The sequence below is a fragment of the Lampris incognitus genome, chromosome 3, assembly GCF_029633865.1.
Source record: "Lampris incognitus isolate fLamInc1 chromosome 3, fLamInc1.hap2, whole genome shotgun sequence".
NCBI lineage: Eukaryota > Metazoa > Chordata > Actinopteri > Lampriformes > Lampridae > Lampris > Lampris incognitus.
Genome location: NC_079213.1, coordinates 564,397 through 587,736, shown reverse-complemented (window position 1 = coordinate 587,736; position 23,340 = coordinate 564,397). Strand labels below are relative to the sequence as shown.

The following is a 23,340-nucleotide window of genomic DNA, read 5'->3' as shown; positions in this document are numbered from 1 at the left end:
ACAGTACAGTATATCGTATATAGACACTACACTACACCAAGCTACACATATTACTACATATAAACAGTACACTACACATATTACTTCATGTCGACAGTACTACTACTACTGCCACTACTATTACTGGCTTCTGTTATTCGCTCGCATGACTTCTCTTACCATTGTTCTGCCGATGACACCAGCTGATCTTGTCCTTCCCTCCCTCTGATACACGAGTAGAGACACACATTGCTGTGTGCTTGACTGACATCTCGGAGTGGACGGCGACACACCACCTGAAGCTCAATCTGGACAAGACAGAGCTGATGTTCCTCCCGGGGAAAGGTTGCCCACACCGAGACCTGGCCATCACCATGACAACACCGTGGTGACGCCAACTCGGACTGTGAGGAATCTGGGTGTGATCCTGGACGACCAACTGTCGTTTGCTGCAAACGTTGCATCGGTTGCTCGCTCCTGCAGATATCTCCTGTATAACATCAGGAGGATTCTCCCATTCCTCACCGACGAGATGACACAGGTGCTCATCCAGACCCTGGTCATCTCCCGGCTGGACTACGGCAGCTCCCTCCTCGCTGGCGCCCCGGCGTCGGCCATCAGACCTCTGGAGCTTGTTCAGAAAGCTGCAGCTCGTCTGGTGTTCAACCTCCCTAAGTTCTCCCACACAACTCCCCTTCTCATGTCCCTACACTGGCTCCCAGGAGCTGCTCGCATCCAGTTTAAGACTCTGGTGCTAGCCTACAGGGCAGTGAAAGGAACAGCTCCTTCCTATCTCCAGGCCATGGTCAAGCCCTACACCCCCGCCTGACCACTTCGCTCTGCTGCCTCAGGACGCCTGGTTGCCCCGTCACTCAGAGGCCCCTGATGCCGATCGACCCGGTCCCGGCTCTTTTCTGTCCTGGACCCACAGTGGTGGAATGAACTCCCCACTGATGTCAGGACAGCAGAGTCGCTGCCCATCTTTCAGAGCAGGTTGAAAACTCACCTCTTCAAGAACTACTAGCCTGTTACTTGCTCTTACCACTTATTGTATTAACTCATTTAAAAAAACAAAAAATCAATCTCTTTCTTGCTCTTTTACTTTAGCACTGGTTTTGCTCTTAGATGCTTGTTTAGATGCACTTATGACCTCTGATGACTAGTAGTTCTCCTGACTTCCTACGTTAAATGATGCACTTATTGTAAGTCGCTTTGGATAAAAGCGTCAGCTAAATGACTTTAATGTAATGTACTACTGCTACTACTACTACTACTACAATCACTACTACCACTACTACCACCACTACTACTACTACTATTACTACTTTTGGCTGCTCCCGTTAGGGGTCGCCACAGCGGATTATCCGTCTCCATCTCTTCCTGTCCTCTGCATCTTCCTGTCACACCAGCCACCTGCATGTCCTCCCTCACCACCTCCATAAACCTCCTCTTTGGCCTTCCTCTTCTCCTCTTCCCTGGCAGCTCCATATTCAGCATCCTTCTCCCAGTATACCCAGCATCTCTCCTCCACATATGTCCACACCATCTCAATCTTGCCTCTCTTGCTTTGTCTCCAAACCGTCCAACCTGAGCGGTCCCTCTAATATACTCCTTCCTAATCCTGTCCTTAATCACTCCCATTGAAAATCTTACCATCTTCATCTCTGCCACCTCCAGCTCCACCTCCTGTCTTTTCGTCAGTACCACTGTCTCCAAACCATACAACATAGCTGGTCTCACTACCATCTTGTAAACCTTCCCTTTAACTCTTGCTGATACCCTTCTGTCACACATCACTCCTGACACTCTTCTCCACCCACTCCACCCTGCCTGCTCTCTCTTCTCCACCTCTCTCCTGCACTCCCCGTTACTTTGGACAGTCGACCCCAAGTATTTAAACTCATACACTTTGTTCAAAACTTTGTAAAAAAAAAGTCTTTGTATTAATATCAGACAGAAGAAGTTTCAAGGTATTTCAATTTAGCTTCCAGCTTTGGCAATATATAATTTTTCGTTTCAGCTGTTTCAACTACATTTTTTCAACTCTCCGATTCTTCAGCTGATACACTCCAGCTTTTCCTATAGTAATGCACTTCAGCTCCCAGTTCTGCCTGTAGGCGATGATGTTCCAGCTTCCAGTTAAGATTTCAGCATTTTCAGCTTCTGTAGGTACTGACTTCAGTTTCCAACTGCCACTATTACACTTTAGCATGCATGATTTTCAGTTAGGTAATTAAATACATTTCAGTTCATATCAGCTGGTTTATCAGCCATTTTCAGTTTCGCTTCAGCAATTTCCTTCAGCTATCAGCATTCACACGCGGTTTCTGCAGGAAATGCTTTTCGTAGTTAGTGTTGTTATTCTATTCTTCTTATTCTTCTTCCGTATGCTTTTTGGCATCTAACTACTTCTGCATACTTTGTGCTACGGAAACCATTCAACTATCAAAATGTTTAGCTTTTTTAGGACATTTCTGCTCACATTCAACTTTTTCCTAATAGTTATACTTTTTAAAATACTAATCTTTTTATGAATGTTTTTCTCATTGAAATGAATGGAGAGAATGTTCAAATCCTCAAAAACCTTCTGCTCTTTGAAATGTATCTACGTTGGCATACTTTCAGCCAGAAACTTCATTTAAACTTTAAACAGGTTACAAGACTTCCTGCTATGAAGCTTCTTACATTCAGATGTGTGATATCTTTTATAGTGTTTCTGCTATGCATACATTCACGTGTGATATCTTTTATAGTTTTGATTTATTGCAGTTTAAGTTTTATGTTTTTCCTGAGTTTGACTTTATAATTGGTGTGTATTGGAGAGGTTAGAGTGGGTGACGTCACGCCCGCTCTAAACTCCAGCTGTTCTGCCTTTCTGAAAATGTTTGTGCTTCTGCTGTTCCTGCTCCTACATCTTTCACTTCTAACACACAAATTTAAGTAGAAATGTAGAAAAAAAATTGTGTGCTGTGACTCCAAAAGCTGTATGACTGATGGTTTTTGAAAACTGGAGCTTTAAGCAACAACAGGCGCCTCAGGTGCTCCATAGACTCTAATATCCCGTTTAGACTGGCAGTCCAAATCCGATTTTTGGCAAATCCAGATTGGAATCTGATTTCATTTATGTAGTCTGAACAGCAAAAAACACATTGGAATCTGATCTTTGCAAATCAGATTTGAGCCACATGTGGAGGTGGTTTCATATCTGATTCAAATCGGATTTCTAAAGATGTGTCTCAGTGTGGACGCTCTAGCCACTCAAATCGGATTTCAAACTGTCCATTACGTCACTCGCAAGGTGACACAACACATGTTAACGTCAGACTCCGAGCGCGGAAGTTCAAACCCACGTGCAACGAGAAGGAAGACGACCTAAAAAAAGGAGAACAATAGTCCCTGGACAGACGGCGAAGCGAACTGTCTCATAGCTCTTTTGGGGGGGGGGGTGCCACAGGCCACAGTTCACACAAAGCTTGACGGCATGTACAGGAACAAGGCGGTATTTGAATCTCGCAGCATGCTAGAGAGGGGATTCAGGAGGACATGGTTGCAGTGTCAACGGAAAGTAAAAAGTTTAAAGTCAAAATATAAGAAGACTGAAGATGCGAACCACAAAAGCGAGGCTGGGCGAAGCAGTTGCCCATTTTATGGGGTAGTGGCTGGAATCCTCGGGGACAGGCCAAGCGGTCGTCCGATGGCTGTCACCGACAGCTCTGCTAACAGCGACCATGAAGTCGGGGATGAGGCACACGGTCACTTTTCCCATCCCAAAGACACGTGCAGCGGTTCGGTACCCTGACCCGGTGACTAGCCCGTACAGGGAAACTGCGACCCGCTTCTGCACACATACTGCCCGGCCGAGCTGCGTGTCTTGTCGTACGAGACTGGGTCGTGGGCGGTCACAGATCGTCATCGTCAGAGGTCCCGAGGACTCCATCTCCCCACCAGCCAACCGTGTCCGGGCTGGGCCACACCTCGCGCTGCCTAGCGAAGCCTGCCGCGACCGCAGCACGGAACACTGTGGTCTAGACCAGCCTCCTCCGTGGTCTAGACCAGCCTTCTCCGTCGCTGGTGTTGTCTGGTGCGACGGACGGGTTCTGCACCGCGACCTGACGGTGCCTGAAGGGTGAGCTGACATGTCTCCATGGGGTCTTGTTGTTGTTGTCTGTCTGCATGAAGTGGCCAGCATATTACGCCACACAACACACGTGCAACGTCCACGCCTACGTCGTTACCACAGCAACCAATGCAGATCGGTCGACGATGTGGCCACAGGCCGAACAAAGCCAAATCCGAGCTGATCACTTGCAAATAGCAGCCTGGACAGTCAGTCCTAAAGTCGGCTCTGCCTGCAGTCTAACCGGGGCCTACTACAGACGGAGGAGCGGGTTTTCAGAGAACATGGAAAACGGCCTTGTCTTTAACTCGCTCATGTTCCACAGCAAGAACAGCAGACTGGACGGAGACGTGCAGGAAGCTGCGTTGGCTCGGATGCTCTGAGGCTCTGAGGCTCTGATGCTCTGAGGCTCTGATGCTCTGAGGCTCTGATGCTCTGGAGCTCTGATGCTCTGATGCTCTGAGGCTCTGATGCTCTGAGGCTCTGAGGCTCTGATGCTCTGATGCTCTGAGGCTCTGATGCTCTGGGGCTCTGATGCTCTGATGCTCTGAGGCTCTGATGCTCTGGAGCTCTGAGGCTCTGATGCTCTGGACCTCTGATGCTCTGAGGCTCTGATGCTCTGATGTTCTGATGCTCTGAGGCTCTGATGCTCTGAGGCTCTGATGCTCTGATGCTCTGAGGCTCTGATGCTCTGGACCTCTGATGCTCTGAGGCTCTGATGCTCTGAGGCTCTGATGCTCTGGACCTCTGATGCTCTGATGCTCTGATGCTCTGGAGCTCTGAGGCTCTGATGCTCTGGAGCTCTGGAGCTGCGGGCTGCGGGTTTTGGTTGACGGAAGGCTTTTGAGAGGCTCCGCTGAACCAATTCTCGCTGTTGTCTCTGTCTCGCTCAGTAGAAATGAAGCACGCGCAGTTACCACGGCAACCCCCGGGCAGATTGACTCGTCAGCTGGTTAAAGGAGTTGGCTGACGTCCGGTTCGGATCAAACAGCGCCACAGAACACTTAAGCTAACGTCACTGCTAACTGCTAGCTTTATTTTCAGACGGGTAATTCATTTAATTTGGTCAACAACTCCATTGTGATTACGCATTTTTTCAGTTCACGTCATCTTTATTTACACCCGACTGGTTAACAGTCATAAAGCGTTTTGAATTAATTTTCACCAACTTCAGCGGGAACCGTGGTTCGGGACAAGTCTACCCGGCCGCGGTGACGCTCGTCCGGCCTGACGTCGCGGGCACCCTGGCGCAGGGCTTCGGGATACAGCGGTTCAGTGGCGTCAGCAGATGAAAAGCTATCAGTACTGTCCAGTACTGTCCAGTGATGTCCAGTGATGTCCAGTAATGTCCAGTGATGTCCAGTAATGTCCAGTGATGTCCAGTAATGTCCAGTGATGTCCAGTAATGTCCAGTACTGTCCAGTGATGTCCAGTGATGTCCAGTAATGTCCAGTGATGTCCAGTAATGTCCAGTACTGTCCAGTACTGTCCAGTGATGTCCAGTAATGTCCAGTAATGTCCAGTGATGTCCAGCGATGTCCAGTAATGTCCAGTGATGTCCAGTAATGTCCAGTACTGTCCAGTACTGTCCAGTGATGTCCAGTAATGTCCAGTAATGTCCAGTGATGTCCAGTGATGTCCAGCAATTTCCAGTAATGTCCAGTAATGTCCAGTGATGTCCAGTAATGTCCAGTGATGTCCAGTGATGTTACACCCAGCTCTGGTGGACATACACAGGGCCTCAGCAATGCAGCGGCGGACGGACACAGGTTGACGTCTGTCCAGCCTGTAAACCAGACCAAAGTCCACTGGGATAAGCGGAGGAAACCGAAAGGACAGTTTGGCGGACATTTAAACATTAGAAGCACTGTATCCAAGACAGAGCGCGTTGAAAGTTTATTGACTGGTTCAAATTTGGACCGTCTTTTCCTTTCAGAAACATGGTTAGCTAAATCATCACCGAGGTCCATCTTTGTTATACCAGGACATCAAGGAAGGATAGAGAATTGGGTAGAGGTGGTGGCGTTCTCATGTATGTGAGGGAACATCTTAAATGCGAGGAGGTACATTTTGACTCTATGCAAGACCTAGAAAGCATTGCTGTCAAAATTACACTATGTCCGACTATGTCTTTCCCTATTGCTGGTGTATACCGACCCCCCACATCCAATCACACTTTTTATGATAAATTTAAATCCCCGTTGAAGGAAATCAGTCACAAGACTGAGTTAATTATGCTGATTTTATCATTAACTGGGCCGAGAAAGTAATCAGGAAAAAACTAAAAGAGTATATCATAAATATAATCTTTCTCAAATAATTCAAGGTCCTACTGGGGCTACTCAGTCATCACAAACACAGATAGATCTTACCTTCGGCAGTAAACCTGAAAGAATAACCAAATCTTTTAATTGGGTAACAGGTATGTCAGATCATAACCTGACATTGATTGTAAGAAAGCTGACTAAGAAACGATTCTTGTACAGACAAGAGGGTAAAGGTTCCTTCAATATGATACGTAAAACCTTAGTTAGCTTATTTGAGGATAATTTAACAGCACTGGACTGGACGGATGTTTCGCAGTCTGATAACGTGGAAAAAGCCTTTGATATTATGATAACCAAAATAAATGAAACGAAAACACAACTTTGTAAAACGGTCTCTCTCTCACACACGTAAAAAGCATAATTAGCCATGGTTAAATGAGCATATATGGAGGATGATGAAGCAAAGAGACTTGGCTTTAAAAACAGCTCTCAAATCTAGGTTGCCACATGATAAAAGAACTTTTCAGGAACTGCGTAATAAAGTAATAAAGGAACTGAGGCAAGCTAAAGCTGATTTCTTTATTAAACTAATCAACGATTCTGAGGGAAATAGTAAAGTTATGTGGGAAAACATCAACAAAATCACAAAGAAGGAAGGTAAATTAGTTCAAAATTGGATATTAAAGGATAAATCAGAAGTGATTGGGGACAATGAACACAAATAGCAACAATCTTTAATACATTCTTTGTGGACTCTGTATAGTGTCGAGCTAAGAATTTTGGAGGAAGACCCAGACTTCTTCAACCAGCAAATGAGGAACTCCCAGTGTTCACACTTAAATGTGTCTCTGAAGCTGCTGTTATGAAAGTGCTTGACAGCTTAAAACAGTCCAAGTCCAAGGATGTCTTCGACCTTGACTCTAATTTTTTTAAGAATTATTGATCGATTATTTGTAAACCTTTAACTCATCTGATAAATGTATCAATAAAAGAATCCAGTTTTCCATCTTCCTGGAAGGCTGCAATAGTGACACCTATCTTTAAGTCAGGGGACAGTACTGCTCCATCAAATTACAGACCCATCAGTATTCTCCCAATAGCCTCTAAAATTGCTGGAAAGACTGTGTGTGACCAGCTAGTCACCCACTTAAATGAAGGTGCATATAATTTACACCCAATGCAATTTGGTGTCTGTACGTATCATTCTACGGCAACTGCGATCTGTTATTTTGTGGAGCAGATTAAAAGTTATCTTGACAATGGTGGTGTGGTCGGAGCCGTGTTTTTGGCTTTTACAAAGGCCTTCGACATCGTTAATCATGACGTCCTACTCTCAAAGATTTCACTATTTAACTTTTCCGTTGATGGATTAGACTGGATGGAGTCCTATTTAAATAAGAGAAAACAGTGTACTGAAATTGGTGACAAGTGTTCAGCAAACACATATTGTACAGCTGGGGTCCCTCAAGGGTCTATACTAGGACCAATTTTATTTAGTATATACATAAACGACCTTCCACAAGCCTGTCCAGATGTAAACGTTCAAATGTATGCCGACGATACGGTCATCGTAACTCATACAAGATCAAAAGAGCAAGGTGCAGCTAAATTAACAGCTGCCATGTGCAAGGTATCTGATTGGCTTACAAACTCATGCTTAACTCCCGATATAAGCAGCACAGTCTGCATGTACTTTACATCAAGGACCAACAATACAGTTGATCCGGACATTTTATTAAACGGTGAAGTTATTAATACGGTGATTCATGTAAAATATTTAGGCATCATAATGGACAAGCACTTGTCTTTTAAAAAACATGTCAGTAAGGTAACCAAGAACGTTAAGTTCAATTTGAATAATTTTAAGAGCATCAGGCATCAAATGTCTTCATCTGCCGCAAATCTTTTTCTACATGCCATGATTTTCCCTCATTTGTCGTACTGTATAACCACTTGGTCCCAAGCAGGAGTGACCACCCTCAAGCCAGTATATTCTCTATATAAACAGGTTTTAAAAATATTGGATAAAAAAACCAAAGGATTATCACCACTGCCATATCCTGAAAAAATATAACTTTCTTAATTTTGATAATTTTTTGTTTTATTCAGATGTATGCCTGATGTTCAAGATTATTTATGGACTTGACCGTAGACTTGTGTGTAATTTATAGTTCCTGCCATTGAATAGGCCAGATTGATTTTTATAGCTGTTGTCATAGTTTAGGTCAGATTGTTATTTATTGATGTTTCAGGTCAGTTTACTAATTATATTTATTGCTGCTGAAGAGATTAAATCCATATTCATTATTTTGTTGTCATATAGGCCAGATTGCTATTTATATCCACTGTTTTAAATAGATCAGATTGTACTTGTAACATTAGAGATTGGTTTTCTGATGTATTGCCATGTTTTTATTTTGTCTTTATTGTTCTTTGTCTGCCTGTTCAATAGTTTTCTTATGTATTGTTATGTTTTTACTTCTGTATTAATTGTTTTTTGTTTGCCTGCCCAGGGACTGCAGATGCAAATTAGCTTCCAGCTAACTCTGGTGCAATTGTCAAATTGTGCGTTGTCCCTGTCAAATAAACAACAAACTAAATTAAACAAAATTCCGCAGCCAACCCGGAAGTTAATAACAAAATGATGGAAACGAACTCCAGGCCCTATGACCGACACTACAGGCACTTCATCACCAATTGTCAACATTATGATCATTAAAAAAGTGGACTTTACAATTTGATTGATTTGATAATATTGTAATGTACACAAATAAGTAGATACGTTAGCCCTTGGCTAACGGGTCGGCCTCTTTAGTCGACTGGTTAACGTTGTCGCCCGCGGTGCGGGAGATACGGGTTCGAGTCCCGGCTGTGGCGGTCCAGGGCTGCCCTCCCCTGAGTTCGCTACAATATAATAATTTCATATGCGTGTGTGGGTGTCAGCCCTATGATGGCCTGGTGGCCTGTCCAGGGTGTATCCCTGCCTGCCGCCCAATGACTGCTGGGATAGGCTGCAGCATCCCCGCGACCCTGACAGCAGGATAAGCAGTTTGGATAATGGATGGATGGATGGATGGATGGATGGACGCCTTAGTCACCTCTACTACTTGCATCCTGACCATTCCACTGTCCTCCCTCTCATTCACACACATGTATTCCGCCTTGCCCCTACTGACTTTCATTCCTCTTCTCTCCAGTGCATACCTCCACCTGTCCAGGATCTCCTCAACCTGCACCCTACTCTCGCTACAGATCACAATGTCATCCGCGAACATCACAGTCCACGGAGACTCCTGCCTGATCTTGTCCGTCAACCTGTCCATCACCACTGAAAACAAGAAAGGGCTCAGAGCCGATCCTTCATTTAATCCCACCTCCACATGTTGAACCCATCTGTCATTCCTACTGCACACCTCACCACTGTCACACTTCCCACATACATATTCTGCACCACTCCTACATACTTTCTGCAACTCTCGACTTCCTTATACAAGGAAGCAAGCAAGCAAGCAAGCACAATTTTATTTATATAGCACTTTTAAAAACATACAGTTACAAAGTGCTTTACACGCCATACACAAAATGTCATATACGGTAATATATGTGAGCATATACTGTAGTATTTACGGTAATTGAAAGTGCTTGCACTAGCACTGTATTGTTCCGGGAGTGCTGTATGTTGTTGACTGCCTCGTAGTGTCATTAAAACTGACTCACGCTACAAGAAGCCTCCTTTCCGTCATTCACATAGTGTCAGAAGTACACGGAAAAAATTAAGTCCGCCATCAAAGTTTGCCTTCGACAAGCCGGGTGAGTGGCCGGACCGGCGCCAGCGGTTTCTGAGGTATAGGACCGCCACTAAGTTGGACAAGGATGATGGCGCCGTCCAGGTGAGCTGCCTGATGTACGCCATGGGAACGAGTCGGAAAACGTTTTTCGGTCCTTTGTATTCACCGACGAGGCTCATGAAAATGACTTTGAAAGAGTGCTCGCTAAATTCGACGAGTATTTTGTCCCCAGAACGAATTACGTTCGTTCTGGGGACAAAATAATTCGAATTCGTAATTAGTGCACGCTTCCATCAGCGCCTTCAGAGACCGGGTGAGAAAGCGGAGACTTTCATAAGGGCCTTGCACGAGCTGTCAGAGCATTGTAGTCTAGTCAGTTAAGGCAAAATGGCTGCAAAAAGTCATTCACATTTGAGCCTATGTTTTTCTGTTAATTTAGAGTCCAATAAAGAAAAAAATGCAAGGAGCCCAAAATTTTAGGTGGGGGAAGTCTCTGAAATGGCCACGCCCACTTTTTAGGCCTGGAAATCAGTATCTCGGCTCCTGAATGTCGCAGAGAGCTGATCATGGGCTCAAAAGAAGCAGAAGCACCACATTTATATAAGCATTATGAACAAACATATACCCCAAAACCTTTACTTTTTCAGATATTTTAAGAAAACTAATTTTTACTGGTCACGTTTCACGTATCAGCTCCTGAAGGTTGTAAAAAGCTATATTTGACATGAATCTCATTCGCTGCCTATGTTATAAAGCATGAAGCACAATACACACACGAATCATGAGTTTAGAAAATATCTTAGTTGTCTGTGGTTCTTCTTATCACTTGGGATGTAATGCCGCCTCTGACCACAATTACAAATTGGCGCTGTTTATCAAGTGGTTGATTCTACAGGAAAGGAAGCAGAAGTGCACATGTTTCAGTAAAGCTAGTTTACTGTAAACATTTGCCAAAATATGACATGCATGCCTCATCTGGCCTTCATATCAGTGAGTTAATTTGTTCCTGACCTCGTGGATGGATGGTAAGGAACAGTGTTGTTTTATTTTTGTATGTTTACCTTGTAAAACATTATTTTCACCTTAGCTCATATGTGTAGGCCTAACTAGCCTTGCAAGCATGACTTGCTCGATACACTCGACAGCACAGTTGCACAGTTGTAGTATTTGGCTAAGGCATTACCTACTTTTGGACAGTTGGTGTTTGTGTGTCTGCTTGCTCTACACATGTTGGTTAATTTTGGGCATTTTTAGTTGGCTGGTATGAAAGGGTGAAAGTATTTGTAGTAACAACACTTTTATTATGCTATATTTGGACACACTTTTATTGGACTATATTTTGTATCTATGCAGAAGAATAAATAACATTGTTTATTGCATGCTATTTTTGTGGGAGGGTGGATGTATTGTGCCATACCAGTGAAACATCACTCTGTTACAAACTTGTGTACAGAAAAATCAAGTTTAAATTAGTTCTGATTTTCCATGATCAGATGATCCCCCATCCTAACTATGGAACTAGGGAACAAGACCCTGTGCATTGTCTGCAAGGTTAGTTTTCACGTGTGTGCTTCAGTAGTATAATGTTTATGACATCAATGAGTCCAACAGTGTTAGTTTTCATGCGTATTCCTTCAGTAATGTAATGTTTATGACAGCAATGAGTCCAACATTTCATTTCTAAATTCATGACAGGAATCTGGTGGAAGGGACATAACTGCTGTCACAGCTCCTAAGCTGCTTCACCAAGTAAAACTGTTTGAGGAATCCGGACTGATCACCAATGATGCGGATATCAATCTTTCACAGAGACTGTCAGCTGTCAATGCAGAAACTTTACAGGATGTATATAAAATCCACAAGAGTTGCTATGATCGCTATAATAACAGCCATTTCAATTGTGCGAAGGATCGTAAACGGAAAAGAGAACTGGACCTTGCAGATCACCAGACTATTGGGGCAAACACACGAGCAAAGGCTGGGCCTAGTCTTGCGTTTGGAGCCGAACTTTGCTTCTATTGTGAAGAGCCAGCCATTGAGAACCCTCGGAAGAAGGACAAATCAGAACCATTGTTAGCTGCTGCGGGAAAAGAAAAGTCAGCAAAACATGTGAAGGATTTCACAGACAATCTAGAGATGATGGCCAAAGTCCTGAATGATGGCAAAATACTCAGATTACTTGAAACTGATGTTAGATCATGGGAGTTATTCTATCACAGGAAGTGCCACTCAAGATACCGTAACAGGTGAGCCAGCACAACATACCCTTTTAAGTTCAATTCTTAAGTTGAGCTATAGTCGGGCCATATATATATATTTTAATAATTTGATTATTTCTTCTTACTAGATACAGTTCAGCGAGCTGCAGGATAAAGCAAGAAAGAACTTCATCACAGAACTCCCCAGACATGATCCAGTATGCTGAATATATCGCCATGGAGGAAGTAGGGAACTTCATTGATGACAGCTCAGAAAATGTTTTTGATCTTCACAAACTCGAGAATATTTATCTGCAGAAAGTTGAAGATTTGGGCTTCGACCGGCCCAAATCTCACTCTACACGATTTGCTGAGAAACTCTCGAACAGCTGTCTGGACATAAATGTAGTGCAGAAAGAGACAGGGGCACATTACAGGGTTATTAAGAAGGGTAGTTTGGACAATGTAAAACAGCCTGCTACAACTCCCTTGTCCCCCTGTCATTGAATGGGGTTGGACTACCGAAGGAGAGGAACTCTTCGTCAAGTGGAGCACAGTTTCCACAAGAGATACATTGTCTCAAGTAACAGGGGTGTGTAGTTGCAGATCTAATAAGTGTACCTCATGTTCTTGTGCTGGCAGAGGGATGAAATGTCTCATTTATTGCAAGTGCCTCAGCAAGTGTTTGAATCCAATCTGATGGGATGTGTGAGGTTAAAATAAAGATTTTTTTGGACCTCACATGGTTTGCTTTGTTTCTTTGGTGGTTACTGGGTTCCTCCTCTTATAACAAAGAGTCAACTTGAATACTAGCACTCCATGAGTAGATGTAACACTTTTACTCAAACAAACTGTATAGCCTTCTTGCACAGATTTGGCTAAAGTTGATTGCATGCTGCTGATCAATTCAATGGAAAAAAGAACATGTTCATGAATAGCTCAAAACGTGAAGGTTTTAGGGCATACAGTATATTTGTTCAGAGCACTAATATAAATAGTTATTTCCACATCTTTTGAGCCCAATATCAACTCGGGGCAACCTCCGAGAGCTGAGCCTGAGATATAGTCCCAGGGCTAAAAAGTGGGCGTGGCCATGTATGTGAACAGTGAAAATTAGTTTTTTGTAAATACCTGAAAAAGTAAAGGTTTTGGGGTATATGTTTGTTCATAATGCTTATATAAATGTGGTGCTTCTGCTTCTTTTAAGCCCATGATCAGCTCTCTGCGACATTCAGGAGCCGAGATACTGATTTCCAGGCCTAAAAAGTGGGCGTGGCCATTTCAGAGACTTCCCCCACCTAAAATTTTGGGCTCCTTGCTTTTTCTTCTTTATTGGACCCTAAATTAACAGAAAAACATTGGCTCAAATGTGAATGACTTTTTGCAGCCTTGACCCCATATTTGCCCTTAACTGACCAGACTATTGCGGACTCGGCGCGAGCAGGGACGACAACACCCGTGACCGGATAGTTGTCGGCGTACTCGACAAGGAGGTCTCCCGGAAACTGCGGCTGACAAAGGACCTGACACTAGTGGACCAGACACTAGTGGACCTGACACTAGTGGACCCGACACTAGTGGACCCGACACCAAAGGACCTGACACTAGTGGACCTGACACCAAAGGACCTGACACTAGTGGACCTGAAACTAGTGGACCTGACACTAGTGGACCCGACACTAGTGGACCTGACACTAGTGGACCCGACACTAGTGGACCTGACACTATTAGCGCTGACCATAGACACAGTCCGGCAGTCTGCAGAGGTTACAGCACAAATTAGCATGCAAGGTGAAGCGACGGGGCCGTTCATGAAGTCACCCAGAGGTGCAGCAAATACACCAACCGTCCCGGTAAGCCAAAAGGGGGAAACAAGCAGCAGGGCCAATGTGGAAAGTGTGGAAAAGTGAGGCGTAATAAGGATGAAAACCGCCCAGCTAAAAGATCCACATGTAACACACGTAACACAGGTGGACACTGGAGCGGAGTGTGCAGGAGTCGGAGAGCGGTGGGTGGGGTGGGGACGGAGCCGATGGAGCAGCAGCAGTCATATCTCCTCGGGGCTGTTAGTGAGGCAGACGGGGGAGCAGAGCAATGGGCTGTCCCGTTGCTAGTGGGCTCCACCTCCCTTGACTTTGAGACGCGTGATTTTTTTTCGTACCCGTTTTCCGGGAACTGCATTTGATTGACAGCGCGTTCACCGGGATTCCGGGAAGACCCGCCCCTACTCTATCTGATTGGCTAAAGACCCAAACATACTCGGGCGGAACGTCCGCGGAGCGGACTCCGCCGGACTAAAAGCGGACGTCCGCGAGCCCTGTGCGCGCAAAGCTCAGATTTTACGACCGCGATGAGTCCGCGCCGCGCACCCGTGTCACACTAAAGACTGCTCGGCATGTATTTTTCACATCGACCTCCAATTAATGTGACACCGATCTGCATTTTGGATTTGCCGCCATCGCGTGGTGGAACAAGGAAAGCCGGAGCGTCTGATGATGGAGGCGAGCTTGGAGGAGACCGGCTGACGAGGTGCGGAAGTAGCCACACCTGTACGACACGTCACAGAGAGGATACACACCAGCGTCTCTTCAGTGTATTGTCTTGTAGAGCCAGCAGGCAGAGCATCTCTTCCTCGTCGTCAGTGTCGGACGCAATGACAGAAGAGTGTAAACAACGCGCAAGAATTGTGGGTAATGTAGTGTTTTACGGACAGTTTGACAGGAAACTACAACGCGGAAGTGCGCTCGACTATGGAAGCCCAAATGACTGCGGAGTGCAGACACTCCTCGCGGAGTCCGCGCCGCGTACGAGTATCTTTGGGCCTTAACCCTATCCCTAACCCCACCCTAACCCTAACCTTAACCAACCTAATCAACGGAGGCAACGAGTACTAGCCAATCAGAGGCAGAGTTCCCTGAAAACGGGTACGAAAAAAAAATCACGCGTTTAAGATCGACACGGGGGCTGATGTGACTGTCATCTGTGAGGAGGCCTACCACTCAGTCACTCTCGGCACACCGCTACAGCCTGCATACTGTAACGTGCTTGGATAAGTAGACACGTTGCCCGCTGGCTGACGGGTCTGACCCTTTAGTCGAGTGGTTAGCAATGTCTCCCGCATTGCGGGCGATACCGGTTCGCGTCCCGGCCGCGGCAGTTCCTGTGGTTGCCTCCCGAATTCGCTAAAATACATTCTCCTTGACAGCCTGGGCAGCGAGCTACAGTGCCTAGGGCGGATCCAGAGCGCTGTCACCTACAAAGGCAAGACTTACCCACTCACAGCATATGTCGTCTGTGGACACTCCGTGAACAACTTACTCAGCCAGAAAAAGTCTGTGGAGATCAACCTGGTGAGGAGAGTGGAGGAAACTGTGTGCAAGGAGCACATACGTATGCACAGGCGAGCATAGGACAGTAAAGACTGAACCTGTAAAGATACAGCTGAAAGACAATGCTCAGCCATATGCTGTGTACACCGCAATATGTGTGTCCCTCCCCATGCTGCCAAAAGTAAAGGAGGAACTCCAGAGGATGGAGAGAAACGGTGTCATAGAGAAAGTGACGCAGCCCACTGAGCGGTGTGCACTGATGGTGCCAGTATTAAAGAAAACCACAGGCAAAGCACGTATCTGCGCAGACGTCAAGAGGCTGAATGAGGCTGTCAAGAGAGAACAGTACGTTCTACCAACAGCAGATGAGATTATAGCAAAGCTCAGCGGAGCCACACTCTTCTCCTCACTGACTGGATGCAGCCAGCGGGTTCTTCCAAATACCGCTACACTCAGATAGCTGTAAACTCACCACCTTCATCACACCGTTTGGAAGGTTCAACTTCAAACGGCTGCCATTTGGCATAACAAGTGCACCCGATATCTTCCAGAGGAAGATGGCAGAGACCCTACAGGGGTTGGAGGGTGTCGAGGTGTTTATGGACAACATCCTTGTCTATGGTGCTACAGAGGAGGAGCATGCCAGTCGCCTTGGGTAGGTGATGCAGCGTATAGAGAGCGCTGGTCTGAAGCTCAACCAAGAAAAGTGCTCCTTCAGGCAGAGTGAGCTGCGGTTTCTCGTGCACCTCATCGACCGATCTGGGGTCCGGCCTGACCCGGATGAAGTGGAAGCCATACAGCAGCTCTCACCACCCACAGACGTGCACAAGTTAAAGAGGATATTGGGAATGGTGAACTATCATGGAAAATACGTTCCCAACCTTGCAACCATGGGAGAGCCTCTGTATGAACTTTTGAAACACAAAAACACATGGACATGGGGTCACGCACAACAAGTGGCATTCGAACAGATCAAAAGGCTGCTGATTTCCTCGCCCGTGCTGGCCTACTATGATGCGACCAAACCCACTGCCATGTCGGCTGACGCGAGCAGCTACGGGTTAGGGGGCGTACTGCTTCAACTCCACGGGGAGCACTGGAAACCAGTGGCGTATTGCTCCAGACGCCTAACTGAAGCAGAGACTCGCTACGCCCAACTTGAGAAGGAGCAGCTGGTGGGTGTGTGGGCGTGCGAGAAATTAGACAGATATCTTGTGGGACTGGAGCAGTTTAAACTGATAACTGACCACAAGCCGCTAGTGCCTCTCATAAACAGCTGCAGCCTGGACAACGTCCCCATACGTTGTCAGCGCCTTCTCAGGAGGCTCATGAGATTAAATGCAGTAGCAGAGCACGCTCCTGGAAAAACTCTGCTGGTTGCAGACACCCTGTCATGCAGTCCGCCAGCAGGTATAGACAAAGTGAGTAACACAGACAGCGAGGTGGCTTTCTACGTGGCCAGTGTAGTGGGGGCAATTCCCGCATCCAAGATTAAGATGGATGAAATTAGAGGGGCGACTGCAGCTGATGTCGAACTGATGTGGCAAGGTTCTCAGGATCACTTAAGAGAACTTCAGTTTTGCCAAGGTTTAGATGGAGGAAATTAAGGGACATCCAGTCTTTGGTGGCAGCTAAGCAATCACGGAGGGAGGACAGTTGATTCAGGTTATTGGGTTTGGCAGAGAAATAGATCTGAGTATCATTGGCAGAACAGTGGTATGATGTGTCTTGAAAGTGACCAAACAAATGACCCAGAGGAAGCATGTATAAAGAGAAGAGGATTGGCCCAAGAACAGACCCCTGGGGGACTCCACACAGTAGGGGAGCTCACGGGTATACGAGATTGTTAATAGAAACATAAAAATATCTATTCGTCAGATAAAAGCGAAACCAATTTAACGCTGTACCAGAAATGCCAACTCAGTTCTCCAACCTATCAAGTAAGATGGCATGATCGATGTTATCAAAGGCAGCAGTTAAATCTAAGAGAATGAGAATAGTTTATTCACCTTAATCAGCATGCATAAGAATGTCATTGGACACTCGTAGTAATGCAGTTTCAGTACTATGCTTGTGACGAAAGCCGGATTGAAATTTATCCAAAATGTTATGACCCCCAGTCATTTGCAAGATTTGGTCTGCAACAATATACCAGTATACCTACCTTTCTTCTCTCCATCATATTCAAAGTTCTGACTCTCACCTCCACACTCCTACCCTTCCTCCTCTCTCGCTGCCTCTGGACATGTCTTCCCCCTCTCCTTCTCCTTTGTTCAACAGTAGCGTAGTTTCCACTGGCACCCTACTGGTTATCAGTACCGGTGGTTGTCGTTGGTAAGCCGGGCCTCGACCGATCTGGTATGGAAATCTGATTTATGACCCGCATATTTGATTTGGCAAAGATTTTATGCCGGATGCCCTTCCTGACACAAACCCTCCCTATTTATCCAGTCTTGGGACTGGCACTAAGAATGTACTGGCTTATGCATCCTCAGTGGCTGTGTTGGCTCTATATGAGTAATGTGGTATAATATATATGGGCATAGGTTGTTGCTTATTCAGCCATAACAAAACTATATAGTAGCGACATACCTTTTGTGCATAACTGCTTACCTCCAATGTCCTGTTTTTGTTCCATTTTTTCTTATTCTTCTTTTTCTATTTTGTGTGAGTGATTTCTGCGAGTGCTAGAAGCTGCTGTGAAGCAGAGTGAAATTCCTCGTGTGCACACTAGGCCAATAAAGTTGATTCTGATTCTAACTGTACAGCAAGTGGTTCAGTTTTCTTTGTTTGGTTGTGTGTGTGGTTGTGTGTGTGTGTGTGTGTGTTTTATGGTTTGTGAAGAACATGCGTTCTGTGCATTTAGAGTATTTCTCTCAGACAGAGGGTGGCTTGCTCTTCTGACTGTTTCGCTCCCTCTCTCTGTCTCATTCTCACAGGTAGACAAGGTGTCTCTCTCTTCTGACTTACCTACTCGGAGCTCCAGCCGACCAGGGGGCGGAGCTTTGCGTGTGCATCGTCACTTCCCGTATCCAGCTAATCAGATGTATGTGATTGCTCTGCACCGCGAGCTGAAGCCAATGAGAGTTTACCGTGTGAACATCACCTTCCAGGCTGTGATCGAGAACGAACTGCTGGGGTTCTTCAGGAGCTCCTACATCATGAATGGAGAGAAACAGTAAGACCCCCCCTCACACACACACACACACACAATGAATGGAGAATGACAGTAATAACACACACTCGTGCATGTGTATTGGTATGAGTATATTGATGTTGGTATGTAGTATTGCTAATCTATTGCAGTATCAGCACACCACGAAAGACGTTTCCAAACTTATCGACTAACAGTGACAGTTCTCATCATGAACACAGGCTTTATCTAATAGAGTCTAAAGAATCCAAATAGAATCCAAGCGCCTTCATTGCATTGTTAATTCTGCGGCACAGTAAAGAAGGCTGATGGCGGTCTAGTCTGAGTGACGGTTCAGGGCTCATACATCTAAATGAGATCTTCCTGCTCCGCTGCTCTTGGGGGAGTCAATTAACGTATTTAAGGGTCTAATTTAATCCTTAACCCTCACCCATTCACCCTTTAACACCATTCACTCTGTACATAGTGAATGGTGTTACAGGTTGGGTGGAGTTACAAGGTGGGTGGGGTTGCAAGGCGGGTGGTGTTTCAGGGCAGTGGGTGTTACAGGGTGGGTGGTGTTAACGGGTGGGTGGTGCTACAGGGTGGGTGGTGTTACAGGATGGGTGGTGTTGCTGGGCAGGTCGTGTTTCAGGGTTGTTGCTGGAGAACTGAGATAGAGTAGAGTTTAGTGTTGAGGGTGTAGATCAGTGGTTCTCAACCCTTTTTGGGCCAGTGTCCCCCTATCCATTATCCAGGTCCCTTACCGACCCCCCATCAATTAAAATGTAGGCTAATCAGAGGTGGAAAAACCGGCTTCAGAAAGTAGAAGTACTAACCATGTATTTGCTCCACCCATGGACTAAACCAGCTGATTTCAATAATTAGTTCTCCTACCTGGCTGAAGTGTTGTGCTAATTAGAATCAGCTGGTTTAGTGCAAGGGTGGAGCAAATACATGGTTAGTACTTCTACTTTCTGAAGTGGAGTTTTCCACCTCTGAGGCTAATCATCCTCCCTGAATATTAATGTTGATTATTATTCTGTGTTACATTGTTGAAAAGGCATGTCACTGAATGCCAAATAACAGATGTAATGTAACTGGACACATGCAATACCATCATCATCCATTTCCCAGGGAGCAAATAGCAGATGTAGTGTAACTGGACATGTGGAATACCATCATCATCGTTTCCCAGGGAGCAATAAACAGATGTAGTGTAACTGGACACATGGTATATCATCATCATCCATTTCCCAGGGAGCAAATAAAAGATGTAGTGTAACTGGACACTTGGAATACCAACATCATTTGTTTCCCAGGGAGCAATAAACAGATGTAGTGTAACTGGACACTTGGAATACCATCATCATTTGTTTCCCAGGGAGCAAATAACAGATGTAGTGTAACTGGACACTTGGAATACCATCATCATTTGTTTCCCAGGGAGCAAATAACAGATGTAGTGTAACTGGACACGTGGAATATCATCATTATCCGTTTCCCAGGGGGCAAATAACAGATGTAGTGTAACTGGACACGTGGAATATCATCATCATCCATTTCCCAGGGAGCAAATAACAGATGTAGTGTAACTGGACACGTGGAATATCATCATCATCCATTTCCCAGGGAGCAAATAACAGATGTAGTGGAACTGGACACGTGGAATATCATCATCATCCATTTCCCAGGGAGCAAATAACAGATGTAGTGTAACTGGACACGTGGAATATCATCATCATCCATTTCCCAGGGAGCAAATAACAGATGTAGTGGAACTGGACACATGAAATACCATCATCATTTGTTTCCCAGGGAGCAAATAACAGATGTAGTGGAACTGGACACTTGGAATACCATCATCATCCGTTTCCCAGGTAGCAAATAACAGATGTAGTGTAACTGGACACATGAAATATCATTATCATCCATTTCCCAGGGAGCAAATAACAGATGTAGTGTAACTGGACTCTTGGAATACCATCATCATCCGTTTCCCAGGGAGCAAAAAAAGCCACTTGAATAGAATTTGTATGCATGAGTGTTAAACAAATGCAACAATAGAACTTTGACTTTCAAACTCTAATTAGGTCTCCATTTTGATCACAAACAGCAGCCAACCACAAAGCAGTAATTTTGGGCCAGTGCCAAACAAGAAGCATTTTTATTACTTGTTCCAAGAGAAAGCAAGAGCAGCCTACCGAGGAAACGGTCTGAGGACTGGAAAGAAAGCAGAAGGATATGTAAACTATCCCATATCTTAACAGTTCAGATTAGGATTCAGAACAGTTTATAATCCCACTTGGGGAAATTCATTTGGTCCAGTGCTCCATACATAAAGACATAAAGACAATGTAAAGTACAATACAAAAACAATAGAATTCACAATAAAACCACAACATAATCATATTAGAACACAGTGCACTCTATATTCTATTTGTCCCGGGGGACCCGATCCTTGGGGTGAACCGATTTCTGGCGCAGCGTGTTTTGGATTTTGAAAGCAACTGAGATGCAGTGTTTGGAAAATATGTGTCTCAACTGTTCCGACACTCCCATCACATACAGAATCACCACTGGTTTATGCTTAGACAGCTGTTTTCCTTCTCCTCTTTGATTGGCTGGTGCACTGTTTGGGCGTCTTCCTGGCTTTGACAAACGCCCAGTTAGGATAACCACACTTAACCAGGGCCTGTTTAATGTGGGATTTCTCCCCTTCACCGGCTGCTGTGTCGGTGGGGACGTTGTCAGCTCGGTGGTACAGCGTCCTGATGACTCCTAGTTTGTGCGCCAGTGGATGATGACAGTCAGACCTAAAGTACTGATCAGTATGTGCTGGTTTACGTTAAACATCAACAATCAAATGTCCTCCATCAGTAGTTGCAATTTCACAGTGTAAGAAGTCTAACCTGTCATGTTCGACATCCTCCCTGGTGAATTTGATGTGGTGTCCACAGAGTTAATGTGGTCTGTGAAATGTGCTACATCCTGAGATTTTATATTAACCCAGGTGTCGTCCACAAATCTGAACCAGTCGCTAGGTGGTGTCCCTGGATAGGACATCACAGCCTCTTTTCCACTTCCTCCATATGTATACAAGTTGGCCACTACAGGTGAGACTGGGGAACCCATAGCACACCCATGCCTCTGCCTATAGTACTGCCCCCTGTAGGTGAAGTACGTGGACTGAAGACAGCTTCAGGAGCAGACACACTTGGTCAGTGTTCAGGGTGGTCCTATTGCTAAGGGTGGGGTCGTTTTGTAATTTCATACAGACCACCTCCACTGCTTGATCAAAAGGAATGCACGTGACAAGAGACTTAACATCATGAGAGACCATTGTTTCATCCCCCTCCATAATGATTTCCCTCACCTTATCCACAAAATCCATAGTTCTGAATGTGGTGTTCATTACTGCCTACCAATGGCGTAAAAATAGAAGCCAGAAACTCAGAGACGTTATAGGTCATGTTATAGGTCATAACTTCCTCATGATAGTCTGTCTGGTTTAATACAACGGTGCATCTGGCTTTGTATGCCGTAAGGATGATAGTGTGTTATTGTCCTTAATGAGAGTCGCGAGAGCTTTCCTCCCATGTCTGCCGTTGTTCAGTGGCGGCACGTCGGCATTGCCGAGGCAGGCTGAATTTTTGCTTCGCTTCCGGGTCCGCGATGTTGTTTTTACAGATTGCCGATTTCGTGGCTGTGATCCGTTCCACTATCAGGATTTTCGTCGGCGTGACAGCAAAATTCATCCCCGTAGCAAGGATATCTTTCTCGCGTCCGGGTAGTGTAGCAGTCTCTTCCATTGCCTACCAACACGGGATCGCCGGGTCGCATCCCTGTGTTGCCTCCGGCTTGTGCGGGCGTCCTTACAGATACAATTGGCCGTGTCTGCGGGTGGGAAGTCGTATGTGGGTATTTGTCCTGGTCGCTGCACTAGCGCCTCCTCTGGTCGGTCGGGGCGCTCCCCGGATCGGCAGAGAGGGGGTGGAGCAGCGACCGGGACGACTCGAGGTAATTGGCCAGATACAATAGGTCTTTGACAAATGACGTCACACACAAGTGCTCTGAGTCAGCCGCCATGTTTCTGGTACTTCTGTGGTAAACGCTGTACTCTACTCGGAGCATTTTCCTTTCATTCGCTTTCTTTTTTTATCACTAAAATGGTAATAGAAGACCCACAACAGACACACACATCTGAGAATCCACGTTGAAAGGGTCATCGGAAATGTTTGTCAGAAGTATAAAATCTTAACAGGAACCATACCCATCAACATGATACTTCCATGTGAAGGTGAGGCAGTCAAATTTTTAGATAAGATTGTCACCGTCTGTTGTGCGCTGACAAACCAATGTCCAGCTATAGTTTAAATAGTTTTGGGATTGTTGGAGATCTAAGAGACATGTTTATTTCTCTTATTCAGTGGTGGGTGGTAGGAAAGGCTCAAGTTAGGGTGTCTTGCCTACAAATACAATTCAGCGGTCTGTAGTGACCTACTTGCAGGTTACGGATTCACTATGTG

At 45.4% G+C, this 23,340-nt stretch overlaps 1 protein-coding gene and 1 long non-coding RNA gene across 2 annotated transcripts in view; both read left to right on the top strand.

The window, feature by feature from the left end:
• LOC130110470 (thyrotropin-releasing hormone-degrading ectoenzyme-like) overlaps positions 1–23,340 on the top strand; it is a 373,072-nt gene that overhangs the window by 14,087 nt on the left and 335,645 nt on the right. The window contains exon 2 of the mRNA XM_056277578.1: positions 18,618–18,856. Within this exon, the coding sequence (XP_056133553.1) occupies positions 18,618–18,856 (239 nt within the window). The remainder of the gene's footprint in view (positions 1–18,617; positions 18,857–23,340) is intronic.
• On the top strand, positions 11,044–11,958 carry LOC130110471 (uncharacterized). The gene is made up of 3 exons (XR_008810045.1): positions 11,044–11,176; positions 11,645–11,702; positions 11,847–11,958. It is a non-coding gene; the product is annotated as an uncharacterized LOC130110471 (long non-coding RNA).